This window comes from Bos indicus x Bos taurus, chromosome 3, assembly GCF_003369695.1.
Source record: "Bos indicus x Bos taurus breed Angus x Brahman F1 hybrid chromosome 3, Bos_hybrid_MaternalHap_v2.0, whole genome shotgun sequence".
In the NCBI taxonomy this organism is placed as follows: domain Eukaryota; kingdom Metazoa; phylum Chordata; class Mammalia; order Artiodactyla; family Bovidae; genus Bos; species Bos indicus x Bos taurus.
This window is the reverse complement of record NC_040078.1, coordinates 117155899-117174385: the sequence shown is the minus strand read 5'-3', so window position 1 is coordinate 117174385 and position 18487 is coordinate 117155899. Positions and strand designations below refer to the sequence as shown.

The 18487-nt window shown below is 47.7% G+C and overlaps 1 protein-coding gene across 4 annotated transcripts in view; it reads left to right on the top strand.

Annotated features, from left to right (window-relative positions):
- Nucleotides 1-13900: 13900 nt before the first annotated feature.
- Nucleotides 13901-18487, top strand: part of RAB17 (RAB17, member RAS oncogene family) — a 45403-nt gene continuing 40816 nt past the window's right edge. For 2 of the 4 annotated variants that reach the window (XM_027538009.1, XM_027538008.1), the window contains exon 1: nucleotides 13920-14018. In XM_027538009.1, coding sequence (XP_027393810.1) covers nucleotides 14001-14018 — 18 coding nt within the window. In that variant the 5' untranslated portion in view covers nucleotides 13920-14000. Of the gene's footprint in view, nucleotides 14019-18487 lie in introns of all 4 variants that reach the window. The other 2 variants (XM_027538011.1, XM_027538006.1) reach the window with 2 other exon arrangements.

Below are 18487 nucleotides of genomic sequence, written 5' to 3'. Positions count from 1 at the left end.
TTTCCTACCCTCCTCCCCCTCAGAGATAAGTATGGTTAACAGTTTGGTATGTTTCTGACCAAGTGATGTGTCCAGGTAGGTTTGGGCTCTTAGGAAGTAACCTGGGGGTAATCTGGAAGAGGGGACAGAAAGGGGACCCAGCAGTGGCCGAGAAGGATGCTGGAGGTTTATTGCGGCGAAAAGACGGTGGGGGAGTGACCCAGGAGGTGCCGTTGCTCAGGACATCTTAGTGGACTGCTGTGGGGTGGGTCAGCAGGGCAGAGGGGCAGTGACCTCGTTCCTTGTTGTACTCCGGGAGCTTGCATTTGCTTGTCACAGTGGAGGGACTGGGCAAGTGTCTGTGGACTGGGTTTCCTACATCACATTTTATACCGCCTAGGTCCCCACAGTCCTTAGATGACGCAGTCCTGGGTGGAAGAGCATCCCTAGGTCTCTCTTCAGTCCTGCTGGAGGCTCACCGCTCCCCCAGCACCTGATGCCTTGTGAAGGCTCTGTCTTTGCTCAGGCTGGTGCCCATGGCTTCCCTCACTCACTCACCCACACCTGCTGCCTGGCAGGATCTGTGCCAGAGGCTGGGGCAGACCCGCCAAGGACTCAGACAGAGCCGCTGTTCTCTCTGGACTTACCCAAGACACCCGGAACTGCTCATCCAATGACATATCCAAGTTCCAATATCTCCTTTGTTTTATTTTAATCTTTTAATTGAAATCTTTAACTTATAAATTTTTTTAATTTTTAAGAAATTAAAACTCTTTTTCTTTTTGCCATGCTGCATGGCATATTGGGATCTCAGTTCCCCAACCAGGGATCAGAACTGTGCCCCCTGCAGGGAAAGTATCAGGTCTTAACTCCTGGATCACCAGGAAAGTCCCCAACAGCTCCCTTCTGGAAGAAGTCTTTCCAGCTCTTTAAGGCTGCTTCTGCTTCCCTCACCCGTCTTCATCAGGACATCAAGCCGCTCTGTATGCCAGCACTGAAATTCTTCTGTGCTGACCTTATCTTGCTCAGCTGTCTGCCCTCACTGGGGACTGGATGTTTCACTGCTTTAATCATAATGAGAGCATCTGTCTGAAACTGGGGGCTGAGTACAGGTTCCGACCCCGCTCCTGACTGACCCCATTGGGTTTTGTCCAGAGACGGGAGGACTCGCTGCCTCAGGGACTGCCTGGAGGTATTTCTGAAAAGTTCAGTCCCTACACAGTGTCCTCAGACACTGCAGTGAATTCTGTCTCCCACCTCTCCTCCATCAACCACCCTCATCTGGGAAAGGGCCGCTTCTTGGGAATCATCGGAACCAAGGTTGCTGGTCCTCACGTGGTCCCATGAGGTCATGACCTCGTGGACCACCATCCATTGTTTCCTCCTTCTTTGGTGACGTGCTCTGCAACGGCTTCTCCCTTGGGGATCGGTTCTGGCCTGTGAACGATACCTGCGTTGTCTGGGTGCAGGCAGTTCATGTAATGAGGTATTTCAGGGCTTGATACACAGCAGTCAATAAGCGGTCCTTGCGCTCCTGTCCCCAAAGGGCCAGGATCTGGGATGAATCTGCCTCTGCTGAGGCGTGAGGGGGTGCGCAAGGGCATTAGACAGCTCTGCGGGTATCCCCTGTTCTTGGGGTGCCCCTTGAGGGATACAGAAGCCCACAAGACTCCATCCGTCAGGCTGAGCCATGGCTCACCAAGGAGCAGTGGCTTTCTCTTTGCTCTGGACACTCAGCTGCTCCTGCAAGGTTGTCCATGAAGCTGCTTCTACCTGGAAGACTGCCCCTGGCACTAAAGCCCCCTCCCACGTGGCCCTTTTCCTGTTCCAGGTGACTACACTACCCATGCAAGGTTATTTTTGAGCAGGAGACAGAGATGCTACGCCACTCACCTGGGTCCGCTGAGAAGGCCTTCTCTGTGCTTCAAACATTGTCCACTCATGTTCCAGTCTTGTTGTTTGTTGCGGCTTGCTCAGTCCTGTCTGACCCTTTGTGACCCCGCGGACTATAGCCCGCCAGGTGCCTCTGTCCATGGGATTTTCCAGGCAAGAATGCTGGGGTGGGTTGCCATTTCCTTCTCCAGGGGATCTTCCCGACCCAGGGATAGAACCCATGTCTTTTACATCTCCTGAATTGCAGGCAGGTTCTTTACCACTAACATCACCTGAGAAGCAAGACTGGGAAGTTCCAGTCTTACTCTTCCAATTAACAGAGGACGGGTAAAGCTCACGGGGATTACAGCTGGAGGAGGGCTGCGGAGGGTCACAGCCCTTCACAGGGATGGCTCAAAAGGCAGTGGGCAGAACACAGAGCCAAAATCATGCCCAGAGCGGGGCTGGCTGAGGTCAGTGTCTCTACCATGCCTGAGAGGTTAACGTCTCCGATGGCCCGATGGCCTTTGTCAGTTGCCTCGTTCAGCATCTCCAAGTAGCAAATTGGATGGATCCACCCAACCCAGTTTTGCCATTCTAAAATGCCTCTTCTCTCCCAGGATAGTAACACTTGCAGTTATTTTCCATTTTTCTTGTAGTTAAAACTTTGGAGTCATGTTGGATTTTTAAAAATTTATCTTATCCTTCATCTCTAATTGAGTCTATTCCCCTTCCACATCTTTGCCTACTCCACAATGGTTTGTAACTGCTTCATCTTGTCATACCTATGGATGACTTGCAGGATCTCCTGGACCTGGGGTCTCCAGGGTGGGGTGCATGAGACAACTGGGGTACAGGCAGAACATACTAAAACTTCTACTAACATGTATTTTAAACTAAATATAAGAGTGTTATATATCAAATGTTAATATTTGATCTATAATGTCGCTGTAAGTCATTGTAGGTCATATCACAATGTATTCCGAGGGCCTTTTCTCTCATTAGATCATTTTCAGAATATTTTGATACATTTGGATGAACAAGATTAAATGGATTTATGGTTTATGTAATCTAGTTTCAACCAAAACTCAAAAGTGGACAAATAGCTTTCAAGAATTTAAAAGCTTTTCAAAAAAGTAATTCCCCTAGTTCAGTTCAGTTCAGTCGCTCAGTCGTGTCCGACTCTTTGCGACCCCATGAATCACAGCACACCAGGCCCCCCTGTCCATCACCAACTCCTGGAGTTCACTCAGACTCACGTCCATCGAGTCAGTGATGCCATCCAGCCATCTCATCCTCTGTCGTCCCCTTCTCCTCCTGCTCCAATCCCTCCCAGCATCAGGGTCTTTTCCAGTGAGTCAACTCTTCGCATGAGGTGGCCAAAGTACTGGAGTTTCAGCTTTAGCATCATTCCTTCCAAAGAAATCCCAGGGCTGATCTCCTTCAGAATGGACTGGTTGGATCTCCTTGCAGTCCAAGGGACTCTCAAGAGTCTTCTCCAACACCACAGTTCAAAAACATCAATTCTTTGGCGCTCAGCTTTCTTCACAGTCCAACTCTCACATCCATACATGACCACTGGAAAAACCATAGCCTTGACTAGATGGACCTTTGTTGGCAAAGTACTGTCTCTGCTTTTGAATGTGCTATCTAGGTTGGTCATAACTTTCCTTCCAAGGAGTAAGCATCTTTTAATTTCATGGCTGAAGTCACCATCTGCAGTGACTTTGGAGCCCCAAAAAATAAAGTCTGACACTGTTTCCACTGTTTCCCCATCTATTTCCTATGAAGTGATGGGACCAGATGCCATGATCTTCGTTTTCTGAATGTTGAGTTTTAAGCCAACTTTTTCACTCTCCTCTTTCACTTTCATCAAGAGGCTCTTTAGTTCCTCTTCACTTTCTGCCATAAGGGTGGTGTCATCTGCATATCTGAGGTTATTGATATTTCTCCCAGCAATCTTGATTCCAGCTTATGCTTCATCCATCCCAGCATTTCTCATGATGCACTCTGCATGTAAGTTAAATAAGCAGGGTGACAATATACAGCCTTGACATACTCCTTTTCCTATTTGGAACCAGTCTGTTGTCCCATGTCCAGTTCTAACTGTTGCTTCCTGACCTGCATATAGGTTTCTCAAGAGGCAGGTCAGGTGGTCTGGTATTCCCATCTCTTTCAGAATTTTCCACAGTTTATTGTGATCCACACAGTCAAAGGCTTTGGCATAGTCAATAAAGCATAAATAGATGTTTTTCTGGAACTCTTTTGCTTTTTCCATGATCCAGCAGATGTTGGCAATTTGATCTCTGGTTCCTCTGCCTTTTCTAAATCCAGCTTGGACATCTGGAAGTTTACAGTTCATGTATTGCTGAAGCCTGGCTTGGAGAATTTTGAGCATGTGTTTACTAGTGTGTGAGACGAGTGCAATTGTGTGGTAGTTTGAGCATTCTTTGGCATTGTCTTTCTTTGGGATTGGAATGAAAACTGACCTTTTCCAGTCCTGTGGCCACTGCTGAGTTTTCCAAATTTGCTGGCATATTGAGTGCAGCACTTTCACAACATCATCTTTTAGGATTTGAAATAGCTCAACTGGAATTGCATCACCTCCACTAGCTTTGTTCGTAGTGATGCTAAGGCCCACTTGACTTCACACTCCAGGATGTCTGGCTCTAGGTCAGTGATCACACCATCGTGATTATCTGGTTGTGAAGATCTTTTTTGTACAGTTCTTCTGTGTATTGCTGCCATCTCTTCTTAATATCTTCTGCTTCTGTTAGGTCCATACCATTTCTGTCCTTTATCGAGCCCACCTTTGCATGAAATGTTCCCTTGGTATCTCTAATGCCCATTGACAAGTGAATGGATAGAGAAGATGTGCTGTATGTATATACTGGAATATCACTCAGCCACTAAAAAGAATGAAATACTGCCATTTGTAGCAACGTGGATGGACCTAGAGACCATCACACTGAGTAAAGCGAGACAGAGAAAGACAAATGCCATGTGTCACTTATATGAGGAATCTTAAAATCATACAAATGGCTTTACTTACTTCCAAAACAGAAATAGACTCACAGACATAGAAAACAAATTTATGTTTACCAAGGGGGAAGGGGAGGAGAGTGGTAAATTAGTTTGGGGTTAACAGATATACACTGCTGCTGCTGCTGCTGCTAAGTCACTTCAGTCGTGTCTGACTCTGTGCGACCCCATAGACGGCAGCCCACCAGGCTCCCCCGTCCCTGGGATTCTCCAGGCAAGACCACTGGAGTGGGGTGCCATTTCCTTCTCCACAGATATATAAAATAAAGAACAAGGACATACTGTATGGCACAGGGAACTGTATTCAATATTTTGTAATAACTTTAATGGAAAAGTATGGGAAAGGAATATATATACACACACACATATTTTTATATATCATATAAAACTGAATTACTTAGCTGTATACCTGAAGCTAACACCACACTGTAAATCAACTCTACTTCAGTGAAACGTTCTTTGAAAAATATACACAGATGACCACAAAGTGCAGGAAAGATGCTCAACATCCTTGGCGTTAGGAATATGTAAAGCGAAACCACAGTGAGATCCCAGTTTGCATCTGCCAGATTGCCCACCATTGGGAAGACGGACAAGACCAAATGTGGGTAATGTGTAGCAGCTGGGACTCTCACACTGCTGGTGGGAGTACGGCATTGTACAGCCAGTTTGGAATGCTGTTTGGGAGTTTCTTAAAGACATAACCTACCCTGTGATCTGGTCACTAGACTCACTAGTATTTGCCCCAAAGAAATGAAAAACATGTCCACAAAAAGACACGTGCAAGAATGTTCAGAGTAGCCCAAAGCCAAAAGCAAGCCAGTGTCCGTCAGTAGGTGGATAGACAAGCACATCATAGAGCAACAGTACTTGGCAATATAAACTAACAACCCCTAAGACAGACAACAATGTGGGTGAATCTCCGAAAAACGATGTTGAGTGAAAGAAGTCAGACACAAAAATGTGCGTACTGAATGGTTCTGTTTATATGAAACTTAGAACAGGCAACACTAAGCTGTGGAGATAGAACGGTGATGACCTCTGTAGGACTCATCGAACATGCTAGCAGAGTAATGCTCAGATTCTCAAGCCAAACAGAACGTGAACTGTGAACTTCCAGATGTTCCAGATGGATTTAGAAAAGGCAGAGGAACCAGAGACCAAATTGCCAACATCCGTTGGATCATCAAGAAAGCAAGAGACTTCCAGAAAAACATCTACTTCTGCTTTATTGACTATGTCAAAGCCTTTCACTGTGGATCACAACAAACTGTGGAAAATTCTTCAAGAGATGGGAATACCAGACCATCTGACCTGTATGCAGGTCAAGAAGCAACACTTAGACCTGGACATGGAAAAACAGACTGGTTCCAAATTGGGAAAGGAGAATGTCAAGGCTGTATATTGTTACCCTGTTTATTTAACTTAAATTCAGAGTACATCGAGTGAAATGCTGGGCTGGATGAAGCACAAGCTGGAATCAAGATTGCCAGGAGAAATATCAATAACCTCACATATGCAGATGACACCGCCCTTATAGCAGAAAGCGAAGAACTAAAGAGCCTTTTGTTGAAAGTGAAAGAGGAGAGTGAAAAAGTTGGCTTAAAACTCAACATTCAGAAAACGAAGATCATAGTACCCTGTGCCATCACTTCATGGCAAATAGATGGAGAAAAGATGGAAACAGTGGGAGACATTATTTTTTTTGGTCTCCCAAGTCACTGCAGATGGTGACTGCAGCCATGAAATTAAAAGACGCTTGCTCCTTGGAAGAAAAGCTATGACAAACCTAGACAGCATATTAAAAAGCAGAGACATTACTTTGCCAACAAATGTCTGTCCAGTCAAAGCTATGATTTTTCCAGTAGTCCTGTATCGATGTGAGAGTTGGACTATAAAGAAAGCTGAGCACTGGAGAATTGATGCTTTTGAACTGTGGTGTTGGAGAAGACTCTTGAGAGTCCCTTGCACAGCAAGGAGATCCAACCAGACAATCCTTAAGGAAATCAGTCCTGATATTCATTGGAAAGACTGATGCTGAAGCTGAAACTCCAATACTTTGGCCACCTGATGTGAAGAATTGACTCCTTAGAAAAGACTCTGATGCTGGGAAAGATTGAAGGTAGGAGGAGAAGGGGATGACAAAGGATGAGATGGTTGGGTGGCATCACTGACTCGATGGACATGAGTTTGAGCAAGCTCCGGGAGTTGGTGATGGACGGGGAAGCCTTGTGTGCTGCAGTCCATGGGGTTGCAAAGAGTCAGACACGACTGAGCGAATGAATGGAGCTGCAGGATGAGTGGACTGACTACAAAGGGGCACAGGGAAGCTTCTGAATGAAGTAGATGCTCCTTCCATGAGGTGGCTGCTGCATAGGGAAAATAACTGTCCAGGTTTATCTGGGTATTATGGACAGAAGTCTGTAACATTGTATAGGAGATGGTAACCAAAACCATCCCCAAGAAAAAGAAATGCAAGAAGGCAATAATGGTTGTCTGACGAAGCCTTAAAAATAGCTGAGAAAAGAAGAGAAGTCAAAGGCAAAGGAGAAAAGGAAAGATATACCCATTTGAATGCAGAGTTCCAAAGCATAGCAAGGAGAGATAAGAAAGCCTTCCTCAGTGATCAGTGCAAACAAATAGAGGAAAACAATAGAATGGGAAAGACTAGAGACCTCTTCAAGAAAATTAGAGATATCAAGGGAACATTTCATGCACAGATGGGTACAATAAAGGACATAAACAATATGGACCTAACAGAAGCAGAAGATACTAAGAAGGGGTGGCAAGAATATACAGATTTACTGTGCAAAGAAGATCTTCATGACCCAGATAACCACGATGGTGTGATCACTCACCTAGAGCCGGACATCCTGGAATGCGAAGTCAAGTGGGCCTTAGGAAGCATCACTACGAACAAAGCTAGTGGAGGTGATGGAATTCCAGCTGAACTATTTCAAATCCTGAAAGATGATGCTGTGAAAGTGCTGCACTCAATATGCCAGCAAATATGGAAAACTCAGCAGTGGCCACAGGACTGGAAAAGGTCAGTTTTCATTCCAATCCCAAAGAAAGGCAATGCCAAAGAATGTTCAAACTATGGCATCATTGCCCTCATTTCACATGCTAGTAAGGTAATGCTCAAAATCCTTCAAGCTAGGCTTCAACAGTACATGAACTGAGAAATTCCAGACGTTCAAGCTGGATTTAGAAAAAGCAGAGGAACCAAAGATCAAATTGCCAACATCCGTTGGATCATAGAAAAAGCAAGAGAATTCCAGAAAAACATCTATTTCTGCTTCATTGACTATGCTAAAGCCTTTGACTATGTGGATCACAACAAACTGTGGAACATTCTTAAAGAGATGGGAATACCAGACCACCTTACTTGCCTTCTGAGAAATCTGTATGCAGGTCAAGGAGCAACATTTAGAAATGGACATGGAACAACAGACTGGTTCCAAATTGGAAAAGGGGTACATCAAGGCTGTGTACTGTCACCCTGCTTATGTAACTTATATGCAGAGGAGATTATGTGAAATGCCGGGCTGGTTGAAGCACAGGCTGGAATCAGGATTTCAGGGAGAAATCAACAACCTCAGATATGCAGATGATACCACCCTAATGGTAGAAAGTAAAGAGGAACGAAGGAGCTCTTGATGAGGTGAAAGAAGAGAGTAAAAAAGTTGGCTTAAAGCTCAACATTCCAAAAACACAGATCATGGCAGCTGGTCCTATTACTTCATGGCAAATAGATGGGGAAACAATGGAAACAGTGACAGACTTTATTTTTGGGGGTTCCAAAATTACTGTGGATTGTGACTGCGGCCATGAAATTCAAAGACACTTACTCCTTGGAAGAAAAGCTATGACCAACCTAGACAGCATATTTAATAACAGAGACATTACATTGCCAACAAAGATCCATAGAGTCAAAGCTATGGTTTTTCCAGTGGTCATGTATAGACGTAAGCATTGGACCATAAAGAATGCTGAGAGCCAAAGAATTGATGCCTTCAAACTGTGGTGCTGGAGAAGACTCTTGAGGGTCCCTTGGACTGCAAGGAGATAAAACCAGTCCATCCTAAAGGAAATCAGTCCTGCATATTCATTGGAAGGACTGTTGCTGAAGCTGAAGCTCCAATACTTTGGCCACCTGATGTGAAGAGCTGACTCATTGGAAAAGACCCTGATGCTGGGAAAGATTAAAGGCAGGAGAAGAAGGGGGCCACAGAGGATGAGATGGTTGGATGGCATCACTGACTCGATGGCCATGAGTTTGAGCAAACTTTGGGAGATTGGGAAGGACAGGGAAGCCTGGCATGCTGCAGTCCATGGGGTTGCAAAAAGTTGGACACAACTGAGAGACTGAACAAAGACTGAACAACAAAGGGCTTTCTGAGACCTGTTCCTTTCAGACAAAGACGGACAGTCCCAGGGAAAGTGGAGTCAGCTGGTCACAGTGCAAGGATGTGTGTCCACATTGGTCATCAGTTCAATTCAGTTTTAGTTCCTCTTCACTTTCTGCCATAAGGGTGGTTGTCATCTGCATATCTGAGGTTATTGATATTTCTCCTGGCAATCTTGATTCCAGCTTGTGTGTCTTCCAGTCCAGCATTTCTCACGATGTACTCTGCATATAAGTTAAATAAGCAGGGTGGCAATATACAGCCTTGACGTACTCCTTTTCCTATTTGGAACCATTCTGTTGTTCCATGTCCAGTTCTAACTGTTGCTTCCTGACCTGCATACAGATTTCTCAAGAGGCAGGTCAGGTGGTCTGGTATTCCCATCTCTTGAAGAATTTTCCACAGTTTATTGTGATCCACAGAGTCAAAGGCTTTGGCATAATCAATAAAGCAGAAATAGATGTTTTTCTGGAATTCTCTTGCCTTTTCCATGATCCAGCGGATGTTGGCAATTTGATCTCTGGTTCCTCTGCCTTTTCTAAAACCAGCTTGAACATCAGGAAGTTCACGGTTCACGTTTTGGTGAAGCCTGGCTTGGAGAAGTTGGAGCATGACTTTACTAGCGTGTGAGATGATTGCATCTGTGCAATCTGCATGCACATCTACACACATGTCCATTGCATGCACACTACTGTGTATAAATTATACAATTTTTCAAAAAGTACTTAAAAATGAGGATGAAGTTCTTCTTTGAAGGTCTGTTGGGTAAAACTCTGGGCTCCCAGTGCAGGGCACCCGAGTTAGATCCCTGCTTGGGAAACTAGATCCCATATGGGTGGGGCACCTGAGGGTCCTCCTGCCACAACTAAGAAGTTCATGTGCTGCAGTGAAGACCCCCGGGGCCGCAGCTAAGACCCCGCTCAGCCAAAATAATAAACAGGTAAGTATATTTTTAAAAAGTGATGATGAGATGAAACCGATGGAAACATAAGGAGACAACAGGAGAGAGCACTGGCCCCCTCTGAGCATCGTATTAGACTTGTGGTTATAGTGTAATGACTTTTGAAAGCCCGTAACCTGACACACGGCTGACCACACATCACCTCCTCCAGGATGAGGAGGCCTGGACACACAGATGCCGTGAAGGGGTGTTTGGTGTCAGCCTGTTTGACCCCCGTCTCCTGGGAGTGTCAGGAGGTTGGGGTGGTCATTTGTGGTGGGGTCTCAGATAGCCGTTGGCCTGCTGCTTTGCTGCAGAAGGACCACGGGTAGCGTCAGGACATGGAAACAGAGGTGATCTTCCCACCATCCAGTTCAGCCCACTGTGGCAGTTCTGAAAAGAATCCCCAAGCTCACTTCTTTTCTTTGCCTCCTGCCAGCTCATCAGGTGTCCTGTGGTCCTGTCTCCCTGTGAGCTTGTCTGTCCTCGTGGTCACTGAGCATCTGTAAGCTGGAGGGCGGGGCCAGGGAAATCCCGGCGGTGTCTGATCTGCCGTGTTTCCTGTCCGGTACTGCAAGGTGATCTGAGTTGTGGGCTGGTTCCTGTGGCGTGTTTGACAGTTTGTATACATCTGTGCCTCTGGTGAGGCTTTTTCTTTTCTGGTTTTCAGCCAAGTTTATTTCTTTAATGGAAGCATATGGCAACCCTGGGCTTCCCAGGTGGCAAGAGTAGTAAAGAATCCACCTGTCAATGCAGGAGACATAAGAGACGTGGGTTCGATCCCTGGGTCAGGAAGATCCCTGGAGGAGGAAGTGGCAACCCAGTATTCTTGCCTGGAGAATCCCATGGACAAAGGAGCCTGGTGGGCTGTGGTCCACAGGGTCGAAAAGACTCGGACGCGTCTGAAGCAACTGAGCATACATAGTTGATCTACAATATTGGATTAGTTTCAGGCACACGACATAGTGATTCAGTGTTTTTATAGGTTACACTCCATTTAAAGTTATATTGGCTCTACACTCCTTGCTGTACAACATATCCTCGTAGCTTTTCTTTGGTGAGTGTGGGGTCTGGCCCCGAGGTCACAGGGCCAAGGCCATGCACCAAGGCTTCAGAAGCAGAGCCCGGAGCCAAGGTCACCTCTGAAGCTGACTGAGCCCCATTATAACCGCTGCCAGATCCTCACCAGCAGGCTTCCTGAACCTAAATTCGGCAAAAACGCCCACCTCAGGGATCACCATACAGTCCCCTAACCAATCACCTAATGCCAACCTTCTGGCAAGAATTTCCTTTGTTTTGAGGCTATAAAAATTGGCTACAAACCCACAAAAAGTGTTGCTTCTCCCTGGCCTGTTAGAAGGTCAGCCCACTGTACTTGGTACGCCCTGATTATCTCTGCTCTTTGTTCTTAATAAACTCACCCCCTTCTGAAATACTGTATCGGGAGATTCTTTTCCAACCTGCAGGGATGGCAGGGCAGGGAGGCACCCTGAGTAGGAGGTCACTGGTTTCTCCAGCCCTCACAGGGACCGGTCAGCAAATGGAGCTTTCCCCCTTGAGGAATCGCTGCTATCTATGAGCAAACAGCGTCCTTATCAGCTGCTCAACACCACTCCTCCCAGGCGGGGACTGAATCACATGTTTCAGGTCTTTCTCAGTATTTTAGGAAGATGCTCGCTGTATTTTTGGCAGTAGCTTTGAAGAGCGTTCTGTGTGCTGAATTTGCCAATTTTAAAATAGCACAAACATTTCCCCCTGTTTTGGTTCTACCGAAGAGCGCGCCGAAGACTTTCTCCTGAGAAGTTCACTGGAAATTTTTTCTACATTAAGATAGCGCCGAACAATTGAGACCAGCCTGGCGCGGCCTGAGCTTTGCCTCGTGTGACTGTCTACCGTGACAGCGCCCAAGGGTTCTGGGCTGAGATGAAGCGCTCAGTGCCAGCACTCAGGCTATTTTAGGAACATAATAGAAAAATAGTTCGCCACTTACTCATTTGCAGTCTGTGCTCAAGTTGGAGCTCTTGATATCCATACTCCCAGACAAAGAGCAGTTTGTAAAATTTGTTACAAGCAGTGTCTAAAATTCAGCTTTGCCTCAAGCAGAACAGAGGTGATATGGTTTTCTTCTTGGGAAACATTTTTTTTGGGGGGCGGTTTGTTTATTCACAGTAAAATCTAATCACTATGCAAGTTAGCATCACTGGGATGATTAAATGAAATCACAACTCATGCCAAGTGCCCGGCAGAGCACAGCCCGCTGGAAATGTACATTAGCACACCTACTATATGCAAGGCGGTCAGGGAGAAAGAACGATGAGCAAGAGCCGGCTCCTGTCCCCCGTGGGTCTCAAGGCAGCAAACGGAGGCCTAGACTGGCTCTGCTCCAGCGGAGCTTCTCGCTGGGAAAATCAGGAAGGAGTGGCACAGTCCTGTGGATGCACCAGACTTGTTCCCACAGGGAGAAGTGGTAACCTCAGAAAGCCCAGGCAGCAAGGCGATGAGCTGCAGCCTTGCATTTACACGGGCTTCACGGCCACAGCGGGCTTCCCAGGAGGCTCAGACAGTACAGCATCCGCCTGCAATGCGGGAGACCTGGTTCAATCCCTGGTTTGGGAAGATCTCCTGGAGAAGGAGATGGCACCCCACTCCAGTACTCTCGCCTGGAGAATCCCATGCACAGAGGAGCCTGGTAGGCCATAGTGCATGGGGTTGCAAAGAGTCGGACACAACTGAGCGACTTCACTTTTTAGTCCACAGCCACAGTTTCACTGCCCAAAGGGCACAAGTGTTAAGCCCCCAAGGGTAGCAGGATGCAGTATCCCAAAATATGCCTTTTTGGTGTGAGGCTTATTCTGAGCTGATTGTTTTGAGAAATGGCAGACACAGGTTTCCCAGGTGGCTCAGCGGTAAAAAAATCCACCTGCCAATGCAGGAGATGCAAGAGATGCAGGTTCGATCCCTGAGTTCAGAAGAACCCCTGGAGGAGGAAATGGCAACCCACTCCAGGATTCTTGCCTGGAGTATCCCATGGACAGAGGGGCCTGGCGGGCTACAGTCCATGGGGTCGCAAAGAGTCAGACTGCGCACACATATACGCAAACACAGGAAAAGCCCAGCAAACAGAGTAGAAGCTGCCCTCCTCCTTTCTTAAAATACTTAGATTGCTTAATTTTTTAAATATTTATTTTAATTTTTTTGGCTGCACCAGGCCTTAGTCGCAGTGTGTGGGATTGTCAGTTGTGGCGTGTAAACTCCTAACTGTGTCATGTGGGATCTAGTTCCCTGACCAGGGATTGAACCTGGGGCCCCTGCATTGGGAGCAGGGTTTATGTTCCTAAACTTCAGTTTGCTTTTCTCTTGTTACTCTGTCTTTTATTTCAGAGATTTTAGCCAAGAACTGGGAAGGGTAGAGAGAAAACTGTGTTTTCTCTCCTGCAGCCATCTGTCTCTCTCCAGGGAAACCCTCATCCTATTACACTGAGAAGGGGACTCAGGACCTTTGCTTGGCCCCAGACCTTAACTGTTGACCAAAGCCACTGTCTGTCCTGACAGGACAGAGATGAGCTGCCCACTCCCAGGAGGAGGGCCTCTGGCCTTGAGGAAGAGGAGGACGTGGGAGGCAGGGACAGGGCTGAGGTTGGGCTGGGGCCAGTCCCAGAAGGACGGACGGACAGCCTCCAGAACAAGCCCAGATAAGGGGACAAAGACATGTCTGTGCGCGGCTGAGAGGGAGCAAAGACGAGGCCGACAGGGCCACCATGTACAGGTCTGCTCGTGTGAGTATAAGTGTGTATATGTTTGTGCGTGTGTTCGTGTAAAGTACATTCCTAACTCTCCGCTTCCCAGTCTTGAGCAAGACCTTGCTTTTGTCTGATGGTTGATAAATGTAGGGAAACCATCCATTCAGATTGCTGCAACATATTCAATGCTCGGATGATTCCGTTCCTAAAGGAAACGGGGTGTTCATCACTCACTGATTCCTTCATTCACGTGGCCCTTTCGTTCTGTGCGAGGCCTCGCCTCAGATGAAAAGCCGGACTTTGTTTTTGTGGTTTTCGTTCACCCGCTGGTCACTCGCTCACTCACCAGTTCAGTGAGTATTCCTGAGAGTCCCCTGGGAACAAGGCGAGTGGGCCTCCTCCACGCTTTGGAAGCGTCTGGGGTGAAGCCTTTTCTGGTGTCCTCGAGATGTCCTCTCTCACGTTCGATAGCAGCATTTCCTGTGCTTATTGCGGCTTCCCAGTTTCCTTTCTTGCTGCAAAGAATTTCCCTGCAGACTTGCCCCCCCTTTCAGGTCCTGGGAAGGCGACTTGCACTCTGCTGTGCTTGAGGAGGACCGCTGTGTCCTCAGGCCATAGGACTTAGGGAGAAGGGTCCCCTACAGCACACCTGGAGAAGGGAGCCAGGGTCCAATCAGACGCGTCTTCACGAGCGTGACCCTCCAGGCTGGCGGCTCCTCAGTGCACCAGGTGCACGCTTCTGGGTGGGTGAGGGTGGGCGCCGCGTGTTTCTGATGATTCTGAGTGTCTTTCGTACTCCCGGGCGCTGACCCGTATACTCTTACTGTGCAGCTGACACGAATCTTTTAATGTTTATATTGGTACTGAGTTTGTGAAGTTTTCTTTGGCATTCCTCATTCCGCAGTAAGCTCCCTGAGGGCATTTCTAGGGGCCCTTGTAGGTCTTGGCACAGTTCTGGGGACATGGGATGGGTTCTGAGAGGCGCCGAGTGGAGGATAAGTTTTGAGATCTATTGTGTAAGAGAAAGGATGTGTCTGCTCCATCTCGTGCTGGTCAGACTGCTCTCGGGAGTGTGGTCTGGCTCCGGGAGGAAATGTGGATTGGACACAGACACAGCATCCAGAAGGGCAACCGGGAGGCCTGGGCGCTGCTGGGGAGCTGAGCAGAGTGGACCGTGGCGGCGCTGAGGGCCAGGGGGCAGGCGTGGGTGCAGGTCACAGGGCAAGCGGAGGAAGAGGCTTCTCGGCGTCAGGTCCCAAGAGAGGCTGGGGACCTCGTGGCAGATGCAGAGAGCCTCAGACTAACCTCCTGCCAGAGAGACCCCTGAGGAGGGCTAGCTTCAAGCTGGGCAGGTTTCCCCCCACGTCCATTTCCTGGACCACTAATTCCAGAACATGCTAACAAGTAGTCTGTGAAAATGTGTCTGGGCTCCAGCAAATGGGGAGCTGAGTTCAATAAACCTGAACAGCTTGCAATGTGGGGGCTTCTGTGTACAAATGCGCCTTGACTCTCCGAGAAGGGATCACAAGGAACCATCACTTCAGACCCATCTGACCTCAGACCTTGTCTTGGAAACACATCACACATCGAGAATCCACAGAGCCCACTTTGGAGATAACAGAGAACAGTGTGTCTGATAAGACCAAGGCCAAGGGCCCTTCCGGCTGTGAGATTGCAACAGGGAGGATCATCCACTGAGCTTTGTGCTTTACTGGAGCTTTGCGTGGCTGCCGTGTCCACTCGGGCTGTCACAGAACACCGCAGATTGGGTAACTTATGAATAATAGCGATTTACTCCTCACTGTCCTGGTTGGCTGAGAAGGCCAAGATCACGGGCAGTTTCAGTGTCTGGTGGGGTCTGCTTCCTGGTTCACTGTGCGCTCTCAGGGTGGAGGCGATGGGAGATCTCTCTGCAGTCCCTTTTACAAGAACCCGAATCCTATTTGTAAGGGCTCTGCCCTCATCACCTATTCCCTTCCCAAAGACCCCACTCCTAAAACGATCACATTGAGGGTTAGGCTTCAACATGTGAATTTTTTGGGGGTACAAATATTTTAAAAACTTAACATATGGCATCCAGTCCCATCATTTCATGGCAAGTAGAAGGGGAAAAGGTGGAAGCAGTGAGAGACTTTATTTTCATGGGCTCCAAAATCACTGCGAATGGTGACTGCAGCCATGAAACTAAAAGACACTTGCTCCTTGGAAGGAAAGCTGTAACAAATGTAGACAGCATATTAAAAAGCAGAGACATCACTTTGCCAACAAAGTTGCATATAGTCAAAGCTATGGTTTTTCCAGCAGTCATGTAGGGATGTGGGAGTTGGACCATTAAGAAGACTGAACACTGAAGAACTGATGCTTTTGAACTGTGGTGCTGGAGAAGATTCTTGAGAGTCCCTTGGACTGCAAGGAGATCAAACCAGTCAATCCTCAAGGAAATCAACTCTGAATATTCATTGGAAGGACTGATGCTGAAGCTGAAGTTCCAATTCTTTGGCCACCTGAAGTGAAGAACTGACTTGTTTGAAAAGACCCTGATGCTGGGAAAGATTGAAGGCAGGAGGAACGGGGGACAACAGAGGATGACATGGTTGGATGGCATCACCAACTCAGTGGACATGAACTTGGGCAAACGCTGGGAGATGGTGATGGACAGGGAAGCCTGTTGTGCCGCAGTCCACGGGGCTGCAACGAGTAGGACAGGACTGAACGTCTGAACAACAGCAAGGAGCATTCAGTCCATCAAAGTGGCTTTCTGAACAACCTGGAATCAGGATGCATTTTAGGTATATCTACCCTGAGGAACTGAAACAATACAAGACAGATTGGTTTTGAGTTCTGGAGTTTGTAGACAGTTTAATGATAATTATTAAAGTAACAGGCATCGCTCTACAGGGAACCCACGTGGCTCAGGATGCTCCCTTCTGCTCAGAGCTTCCTCTTTCCACCATGTTTGTCATGGTCCCCCCACCTCCTCCCACCTCCCCCCACCTCCTCCAGCTTCCTCAGCAGCTGATGGGCTGTGGGTGACTGTATGGGAAGTCAGGGTTGGGGCAGGGGCGGGACTGATGGTCAGGCAGGACTGCTCCCTTGTCAGTTCCAGAACCATGGGCTGCTGTGAGTGCTGAGAGGCAGAGCAGCAAACAAGAGATGGGGGACACACAGAGGACCCCTGAAGCGGACAGCTCGTCCCTTCCAGGGCTGGCTGCCCTCTGTTTTGTCAGACATGAGTAGATGTCTAACAAAATCCTTTTTACTCCAGTAAGCTTGAGTTGGTTTGGTGACTTGCAACCAAAAGAATGTTTTCAAAGTCTCCTTGTGAGTGCCTGCCATTTCAGGCTCCGTTCTGGGTCTTGTCCACACCTGACATTTTTGTACTCACAACTTCACGTGGCTAAGGCCCAAATTTATTCATCGTTTACAGATGAAGTGGGGTTCAGAGAGGCCATGTGACCTGCGAAGGTCACACAGCCAGCAAAGCTCAGAGCAATCTCCAAAACCCAGTCCGTCTGACACCACGGCCATGGCTCAGCCTCTCTCTGCACTTGCCAGCTGTACTCTTCTCTGCAGTGGGGAGGGCAGGGTAGGGGCCCGGTGGGCCCCAGAATGGCCCCTAGGGGGAGCAGGTGATGGGGGTTCCAGCTTCAGGCAAGAGCCCCATTGCTCTGAGGGTTCCCCGGGATGGCATCCTGTCTGCAGAGTGGGTGGAGGGGGCTGGGTGGCCGTGAGGAGCCCCACCCCGGCTGGGGGGTGGGAAGCTGATCTCCAGGTGAGGACTCCTGCCTGGTCTCCGGGCTCTGCACCCACAGGTGACTGCCGAGGTCCAGCCCCGGCTGATCCAGGGTATTCAAAGGGGAGACGGCGTTGGCGACTATTTAAATATTCATCAAAGATAGAAAGAGTAATAGAATGAGGATAGCTCAGTAGAAAAATTCAGTGGAGAAAAGAGGCTGAGTAGCTTGGTTTACGCGGAAAATCAATATAACCTGTGACACCAGGTTAGCTCTGACCACGGAGGCCGCAGGCGACCTCTCGAATAGCGGAAGGTGCCCCACCTTAGACACCTTCTCAAGTGGGTCTTAGAAGCCCAGGCAAATAAATGGTCACAGAGGACCTCCGCACTCCAGATGGAGACTCAGCTGGAAATTGAGGAGAAGAATGACATGGGGAGACCAAGCTTTGGTGAGCAAGGCCCGTAGCTTTATTTTCAACAGGGGCTTTTATACCCTAAGTTACACATAGAGGATAATAGGGGATGTGAAATTATGCAAAGTCAGCAGTCTTTGATCCTTATCAAAAACCAGGGTTTCTTTCCTGCAAATTTATTGCATACAAATGATTTAGGTGATTTACATCATCTTCTGGCCAGAAGGCCTATTAACATTTTATGACTCTTGACAAAGGTTTGTCAACCGTAAGACTTATTTTCTCTAAGAGTAATTATTCTAAGGTTTGGCGCCATCCTCCGAAGGTGTTAGATAAAATTTCATTCCTATAGGGCA